The sequence below is a fragment of the Hippocampus comes genome, unplaced genomic scaffold (genome assembly GCF_001891065.2).
Source record: "Hippocampus comes isolate QL1 unplaced genomic scaffold, H_comes_QL1_v1.1 scaffold122, whole genome shotgun sequence".
NCBI lineage: Eukaryota > Metazoa > Chordata > Actinopteri > Syngnathiformes > Syngnathidae > Hippocampus > Hippocampus comes.
Window position 1 is genome coordinate 1,634,053 of NW_017842059.1, and position 9,231 is coordinate 1,643,283.

At 43.4% G+C, this 9,231-nt stretch overlaps 1 protein-coding gene across 1 annotated transcript in view; it reads left to right on the forward strand.

The window, feature by feature from the left end:
• Positions 1-9,021, forward strand: part of gjd1b (gap junction protein delta 1b) — a 29,212-nt gene extending 20,191 nt beyond the window's left edge. Inside the window, exon 3 of the mRNA XM_019861543.1 lies at positions 6,778-9,021. Within this exon, the coding sequence (XP_019717102.1) occupies positions 6,778-7,627 (850 nt within the window). The 3' untranslated portion in view covers positions 7,628-9,021. The remainder of the gene's footprint in view (positions 1-6,777) is intronic.
• The last annotated feature ends 210 nt before the right edge of the window (positions 9,022-9,231 follow it).

Consider the following 9,231-nt stretch of genomic DNA (forward strand, 5'->3'; position numbering starts at 1 on the left):
TTGTGTTGTGTGGCCTCAAATCTTTCCCTCCGCCTTGTCAACCTTTGCAGTCAGTAGTTAGGATAAGCGGTTCTGAATGAATGAATGAATGAATGAATGAATCCACACTACACTGGTGTACTGTTCACCCTCGGTATCGATTGATGACTGGTTTGACCGTTTTACCAAGGGTTTAATAAATCAAGTTATCAATAGCCGCAAAGACAGCTTGCAGAAATCAGTGAATGCGCTACCTCTTAGTTAATGACAAAAGTCCAGCAGCTTTTTTTTTCCTTCCTCTTTTGCTGTGGAGGGAGGGGAGGGGTGAGAAGTCACAGGGAGTGGAAAGGAGGGATGGAGGGGGACAAGAGAGGGTCAATGCGATCACTCCTGCTTCCATAGCCTTTTTGAGATGTTGATACGTGTACAGTATCCTAAAAAACCCCACAAACACACATGGTGGTAGTGGGTACTATTTAACATGAGTAGCCTGTCGGTCTGTTCCAAAAATAGATTACAATTGATGGGACACTGACTACTAAGATGAATTGAAAGAGAAGAAGAATATTTTTCTTTCTGTCTTTCTTTCCATATTTCTTCCTTTCTTTCATGTCCATCCATCCATCCATTATCTGATCCGTTTATCCTATCAACGGTCGCGGGTGTGCTGGAGCCTATCCGAGCAGGCGGGTTACAGCCTCAATTGGTTGCCAGCCAATTGCAGGGCACGCATAGACAAACAAACATTCGTGTTCACAATCACACCTCGGGGAAATATAAAGTGTTCAATTAACCTACCATGTATGTTTTTGGAATATGGGATGAAAATGGAGCATGCGGAGAAAACCCAAGCAGGCACAGGCAGAACATGTAAACTCCACACAGGAAGGCCACAAACCAAAGCGCAAAGTAAGGCAGACCTTCTAACCCAGGGCTGTCAAACTCATTTCACATGGTGGGCCACATACGGCCTCGGTAGATGTCAAGTGGGCCGGACCATTAAAATGATACCATACTTTGCTATAAATAACCAAAACAATGTCTTTCCTTTGTTTTGGTATAAAGAAGCACAAGAACATTAGGAAAATGTTGAAATTTAATGAACATATCTTTTACAAAATATTTCATGAAGCACCTTACATTTCCTTCGACAAATGTGCAATTTACTTTTATCATTCACATATATGCATTGCAAATGATCCCACTGATTGTACAAACATTAACAAGTAATTGGTATTGAAAAATATAGTAATGCACTTTAAGATTAAACGAGATTCATAAAGAAAGGAAGTTTTAAACCATTTACACGTGCATATAAAATCTAAATGTAATCTTACAAACTAAGGAGAGTGCTATTAAATGTGTAAATGTGAGAGTGCTATTGATAGCGTCTGCTGTCATGGGTCTGTCACAGTGACGGACTGAGGCTGCTGTTGTCTTCTTCTCTGATCAAAACAGTGTCCCCTTGCGGATACTCAATGAATTGCACCTTATTAAAAATATTAATTCTGTCTTTAATGCATTTTTTTCATTTTTAAATTATCCTGCGGGCCTAATTGAACCTCCTTGCGGGCCGGATCCGGCCCGCGGGCCGTATGTTTGACACCACTGTTCTAACCAATCACCCACCGTGCCGTCTCTTTTTTTTTCATGTATTTAAACTTAACTTTCTAAATGTACACTCAAGTTTTTGTTGAATTTTGCATGAAATAAAATCATCTGGTTTGGCGAGATGGTAGAAGACCCAAAAAGCAGAGAGGCAGGAGATGCAGGAGAGTAGAAAAGGAAGAAGAGTGCGCACGCTCACGCTGCACGTGTGCACCAGACGTCAATCACAACTTAATTTAGTTCAACTAAATTAAGTGTTGGTGCAACACTTACAAATTATAAGACAAAATTGCGCAAAGCAGGTTGACGAAGTGCATCAGTTGACGGAGCGCTGTGTCTGGCAGTCTCCCACTTTCAGCATCAGTCTACAGTAGGTTGAACATTAGTGTCATAATTAAGTGAGTTAAAAATATGTCTCGTGCCAACATTGACATATCTCACAACTAAATGGTGACTTAATTCAAATGCAAATAATCATCTTACATCAGCATATAGAGTATTTTTGGTGTTCTCACCTGCACGAAAAGACATGATGTGTCCACAACGGGCTCTTTGTAAACACACACTGTACCTGCTGTTCATCTGAAAAAGGTTACCAAATTGATCTGCTTGTGTCTGTCTACACAGCAAGTTAGCCCATCAGTGTGAGGCCGGTGTGTACTCATGAGGTTTTCAGAAAGAAAGCTTGAGGGAAACAGAAAATAATAACTTATCAATTCAGCATCATAAATTTGATAATAAAGGATTGCTTGGGCAGAGATGGTCAATTATTCACTCTCAAACTCAGTTTATGTCGTTTTTTTTTTTTTGTTTGTTTTTTTCCAATCCAAATTGAGAATTATTTGGAACCGTAATCAAAAGAAGGAAAACTAGAATCATTCAAATTCTAATTACCTCTGTTTTGTTTTCCGTCCGTTGCACCCCTGGTAGTGACACTCATAGTTCCAGTAAATACTGTGTTGGAATGCTACATAATGACATTAAATATGCCCATTGGTGATGCGAATGCCGTATTTCACGCGACAGTCTGGAGCAGTGATGTCCAAACTCGACTCTGGTCATTTGAATTCGGTGCGTTGCAGCAGGGAGAGATGGAAAACAGGCAGGGCAGCAGTCCTTGAGCATCGGAGCTGGTCGTGCCTGGACTAGAGTGCAACCAATGTTGAGAAATGAATAGAAATAGTATGAGGGAGGTAGATAACAACACCTGAGCTCCATCCATCCATCCATCTTCTACCACTTATCCGGGGTCAGGTCGCGGGGGCAGCAGCTTTAAGCAGTGAAGCCCAGACTTCCCTCTCCCCAGCCACTTCTTCCAGCTCTTCCCGGGAAATCCCGAGGCGTTCCCATGCTAGCTGGGAGACATAGTCTCTCCAGTGTGTCCTGGGTCGTCCCCGGGGTCTCCTCCCAGTGGGACATGCCCGGAACACCTCACTAGGGAGGCGTCCAGGAGGCTTTCCTAATCAGATGCCCGAGCCACCTCATTGGCTCCTGTCGACATGGAGGAGAAGCGGCTCTACTCTGAGACCCTCCGAGATGACCGAGCTTCTCACCTCATCTCTAAGCGAGAGCCCGGACACCCTGCGGAGAAAAAACATTTTGGCCGCTTGTATCCGGGATCTCGTTCTTTCGGTCATGACCGTGACCATAGATGAGGGTTGGAATGTAGATTGACCGGTAAATTGAGAGCTACGCCTTTTGTCTCAGCTCCTTCTTCACCACGACAGACCGATACGAAGTCCGCATCACAGCAGAGGCTGCACCGATCCGCCTGTTGATCTTTCGCTCCCTCCTGCCCTCACTCGTGAACAAGACCCCAATATACTGAGCTAGAGTTGAAAAAAAAAAAAGCGGCGAGCGGGAATTTTGATTGGCCGGTAAATTTAGAGTCACCAGCCAATGTGGCTGGTGACTCAAAAAAGTTCATTTAGAACCCTGCATGTATACACACACACACACACACACACACACACACGCACACACACACACACACACACACACACACACACACACACACACACACACACACACACAAATCATCTTTTCACTTGTATGCACACAGAGCCATAAATCCATGATTAATGTAATGAGGTCACGTTCGATGGGCTATTTAATGCTGTGCACTTTCAGTCACATGAATTAAATGGAGCCATTCATCATGTTGTTATTCATGAGATTCTCATTAAAATAAATGGTGGTGATTAGTGAGAGATGATCTTTAGTAGAAACGGACTCAAACCTCAAGACAGCGCTCAATCAGCAAAAATATCTTTGTCTGCGTGCAGTCTGTATTTAGACCGACAGTACGAGTAGAGTGAGGCAGCCAACGTTCACGCACAATCAGCGATACGCAAAAAGCTTGCTATCGACGTGCTATTTGCTTGGCCTTAGATCTGAAAAATAAATGAGAGATGAATGAAGGAAGAAAAGAACAAAGGGAATCATTTTGCTGGAGAGAACCCAAACACAAATATATTGTGGAAAAAGAGGCTGTTCTAAAAGAAAAGGGGGGAAAAAAATTGTTTTTTACATGTGGGCAGTTGATCAGCTGACTTTTCTCTTCGTGCCTGATTTACAGAGATGTCTTTGTCTTCAGTTGTCAATCTCTTTTGAAACCGCTAATCTCTTGTGAGAGATAATATTAATGATAACTCGAAATTGTCCCGAGGTGTGAGTGTGAGCTCGGATGGTCGTATGTCTATGTGTGCCCTGCGATTGGCTGGTTTGAGCCGCCTACTGCCCAAAGACAGCTGGGATAGGCTCCGGCACCCCCGGCGACCCTTGTGAGGATAAAGCAGTTTGGAAAATGGTTGGATGGGTAGAGATAATATTAACTGTTGATCTCACAATAGAAGGCAACTTCTAGAATTGGAAAGCAACAGAGTAGGGGGGTTCCACCTCCCGAGGGCCTAATAGTTGAGGACATGGTGAGGACATATCGTCTGAAGTTCATTTTGTGTTTAAATGTCAGGATGTCTGAATTTGGTGTCAGAAGTGGGATAGCTGAACATCTGTCGGTAAATCTGATGGGTGTCAGCGGGTGGCCACCGAGGTTTAGTTCGGTCTCCCCTATACCTCATTAAAAGTTCTAGAGATGAGAGGATGGAGGAGTTAGCATTTACCTACAGCGCAGAGATTAATTCCTACAATTAATATTGCATACAGTAAAATATGTATCAAGAAATCATGTATGAACCACACATTCTATACTAGCCTCATGTTCATCTTGTCAGTTTTACGATTTTCATTGCACAGCCCCTTTGCTGTGTTCTGTTTACTTTTGGCATGGTTAAACATATTCAGAACGGCACTGAACACAAACCTGAAGAAAAACAAACAAAGCGGATCTGAGTCATGGGAGTGCCCAAGCGCGGACATTTTGTGGCATTTTCTACCCTGCTGATGAACTGAATTTTTCTTCCCTGGTTCTCATCAGGATGAACAGTGGCCAAGAAGTGACAGCGTGTCGCTCTCCATCATGAACTTGGTGTTTTCCATTTTCTTTACCTATGTGATCTAGCACTTTTGCTCTCTTGCTGGTGAAGGGGATGCCTTCCCTGACCTTTATTTGGAGTTTTTTTCCCCCTTATTCTTATGCATGGGCCATTTCTTTCAGAGCTACTTGGTGTCTCAACCGCTTCGACAGAGCGGTTGGAGAGTAGGTCACAAGTCAGTCAAGATCTTCTTTGTTGACTAGAGTGCACCGCCTTCCTTTGCAAAGTCACTGTGGTTTACACACTTTCGTTAAGTGGTGCATTCATCTGCTAGAAATTAAAATACTAGAAATGGTGGCTGATTGCTTGACCTGTACCTACGTTTATGTTTAGTTTTTTTCCCCAACTATCATAATGCCACGAGGAATGTAGAAGAGACACAGTAAAACACTCGACTCGATCGCAACTGGAACTGCTTTGTTTGTTTTACGTTTCACTTTTCATCCGAGTAGCCTTCATCAGTTCTTGCAACAAAGCGTGGTTACGACGACACTAGCATGTTTCTTGTTATGTATGTCGGACGTACACAGCCTTTTGCAGTATTCTGTCGCCTGTTTACCCTTCTCGTTAAACTCCATACTCCCCAAACCTAGGAGCGTCTGATCTGTTGCTGCTCACCAGAGAGCAGAAGATCGTGGTTGGTCTCTGACCTGTCCATGTTAAAATACCGCAGGATTGTTGAGGGATTTACCATATTGGCCCGAATATAAGACGGCCCTGATTATAAGACGACCCCCTCTTTTTCAAGACTCCAGTTTGAAAAAAGACTTTTTGAACACCACATTAATTTTTATACAGAAAATAATGACAGTACATCTGAAACAAATGATTATAACAATATATTTAACAGAAAAAGCATGTTATTTTGCCTCATTCAAATCTTAATATCTGAACATTTCAATATGTAAACTAAAGTCCAATCACATTCGTAAATGAATGGCTTCTGGTTTTTGAAATGTAAATTACATCATAACTTCTCAGCTTGCCGGTTAACCTGGCCGATCTTCAACCCACTTTTCTCCAGATTGTCGCTACGTTTCTCCATTTTCTGTTATCTCTTTTATTATTTTCTTCACTTTTCTTTCTTGCCGCTATTTTTTATTTTTCTTCTTCGTGCTACCGCTATTTTTATTTTTATTCTTCGTGACAGGGGATCACTTTGGCCTGGGGAGTCAAGTTCAGCATTCGCTTCAATGATATCTGGCGCCATCTAGCGTCGTGAATGGGTATAATGTCTAGACCCCGAATATAAGACGACCCCCACTTATTATTTTCAATGCAAAAAACACCATCTTATATTCGGGCCAATACTTTATATAGCCTGGCACTATTTTTTCAATTGTTGATTTTGGTTCTGGGCACACGCGACGAAATCACTGCGCGGATGCAGCGGAAATGCTATTCATTTAAAACAAAAATAATAACGTGTGAGGGTTCTCTGAAAACGTTTACTAGATGTGAATGGGGCCTAACAGAGTCCGAAGGATGGCGCAACACAGGAAACAAACTAGACACCGTGTTCTGCATTCCATCAAATGCCCATAAAGGCGTTACTCATGGCAGGTCAAATAATGACCAAGCAGTGGATTATTTCCAGAGGTTTTCCATTTCCCTTTAGGTAAACTAAGATCCAAATGATTGATTATGCAACAATGAAAAATAAATCATTGATTTTTTTTCTTTGTTCCTTCTCTAGGATCCTGTTGACAGTGGTTGTGATCTTCCGCATCCTGATCGTGGCTATTGTAGGCGAGACGGTGTATGAGGACGAGCAGACCATGTTCATCTGTAACACCCTGCAGCCGGGTTGCAACCAGGCGTGTTATGACAAGGCCTTTCCTATCTCTCACATCCGCTACTGGGTATTCCAGATCATACTGGTGTGCACGCCCAGCCTTTGCTTCATTACCTACTCGGTCCACCAGTCGGCCAAACAGAGGGACCGACGCTACTCGTTTCTCTATCCCATAATGGACCGGGACTACGGTGGACGGGATGGAGCACGGAAGCTCCGCAACATTAACGGAATTTTGGTTCAGCACGGCGGTGACGGCGGCGGTGGGAAGGAAGAACCTGACTGCTTGGAAGTCAAGGAGATCCCCAACGCCCCGCGAGGCCTCACGCACGGGAAGAGCTCCAAAGTACGTCGACAAGAAGGGATCTCTCGTTTTTACATCATTCAAGTGGTGTTCCGAAATGCACTCGAGATTGGATTTTTGGCAGGCCAATACTTCCTCTATGGCTTTAGCGTGCCTGGGATTTTTGAATGTGACCGCTACCCGTGTCTGAAGGAGGTGGAGTGCTACGTATCGCGGCCCACGGAAAAAACGGTTTTCCTGGTCTTTATGTTCGCGGTGAGTGGCATTTGCGTGGTGCTCAACCTGGCCGAGCTCAACCATCTGGGTTGGCGCAAGATAAAAGCGGCCATCAGGGGCGTCCAGGCCCGCAGGAAATCCATTTGTGAGATCAGGAAGAAAGACATGGCGCATCTGTCCCAACCGCCCAACCTGGGGCGCACACAGTCCAGTGAGTCAGCCTATGTCTGATGGTGAAGAGTAGAGGAAGAGGAGTGGGATGAACGTGAGAGTGTGACAATGAAGTTATTATGATTTGAGTGCAATGAAGATACCGCAAAGGCTCAAACCGGATGAATCACTCTCTGTGATGACGGAACGACACCCAAGCAGCCACCTCGTTCACTTCAAGAGTTAAGTCAAGAAACGGAAGACTCAAGAGACACATAAAGACAGAAATCACGATGAACACATTTTAATCTCATTTTCGAGAGATATTCTAACTGCCATTTTCTACTACGAGCTCTCTCTGAACTGTGAGAGACAAATGCTCGCAGGGCTGGACAGGGAACAAGCAAATGAGGCTGCTTTGTGTTATTTGGGGACACTGGGGGAGATGATGGCAGTCTCTTGACGCATCCCATGGTGCTTTTCTGGACTATGTCCGCTTCACTGAAAAAAAACCAAAAAAAAAAAAAAACAAAAAACGGATGGATGGAACAGAGATGATGAGCGGCAACAGCAGAAAAACAAGGAACGGAAGACCTGTCAGAGGCACGATAGGAGAAAAGAGTTTGTGAGTGTGAGAGACTCGGAGGGGGACATGACGCTCTGGCAAAACGTGAAAGAGGGGAACAGAGGGTGCGTGGCTCCGTCGCTTCCTCCCGCGGCTGAAAATGAAGCCAAGCGAGAGGGAGCTGCTTCTGATTATCGTCATCCCCATCCAAGCCAAAGCCAAGAGAAGAATGATGGTGTTTATGTTTTGTCTCTTGGCAAAATATTATTCTAACACAAACACAGCTAGTACCGTGAGCACTTTTTTTTTTCACTCCTCTTTCCTATCTCTCGCTCGCTTTTACACCAGAGTTGGCAGCTATGTAGCGCCCAGGGGGGGCTTCGGATGACAGTAACGACCCTCGCTGCTCTCCTTCTACGTCGATGTTGGAGATGAACTCATGAACACGTGGACGTGGTGTTGTAAATGTTTGTCTCTCCCAAAGCACAAAGCAAACGTTCCTCCTCGCAGCGTTCCAGGGTGCTGAGGGTCGAGGGAGATCCCGTCCAGAAGGACGCGTGGGAAAAGGGAACAGAAGGAGGACAGAGGACTTCAAATGTATCCAAAATATCACAATGGGTTCTCATTTTCTTTTTAGAATGCAATGGTGCCATCAGTGAGAGACCGATTTATCGTTGAAAAGATGAAAAGAGTATATGAGTGATATTTATCCATTTAGAGTATATCCAAATAGATTTATTTATCTTTATGTGTGGGGCGTTTGTGGCATTGCTTTTTTTTTCCTACTGTATGAATTGTCTTTTTTTTTTTTTTTTTAATGTTTCATTTTATTTTTCTCAATCTTTTTCACTGATTAAACTGTTTAATCGGCACATGGAGAGAAGGGTTATGAGCTTTGTTTGTTTGTCCATCTTTTCGTGTTTTTTTTCCTACTGTATGAATTTTTTTTTTTTTGTTTCATTTTATTTTTCTCAATCTTTTTCACTGACTAAACTGTTTAATTGGCCCATGGAGGGAAGGGTTATGAGCTTTGTTTGTTTGTCCATCTTTTTGAGGATATGCACCTGATTTTGTTTGACCCAATGCTTTTACATGTTTTTTTGTTTTTTTTTTACAAACC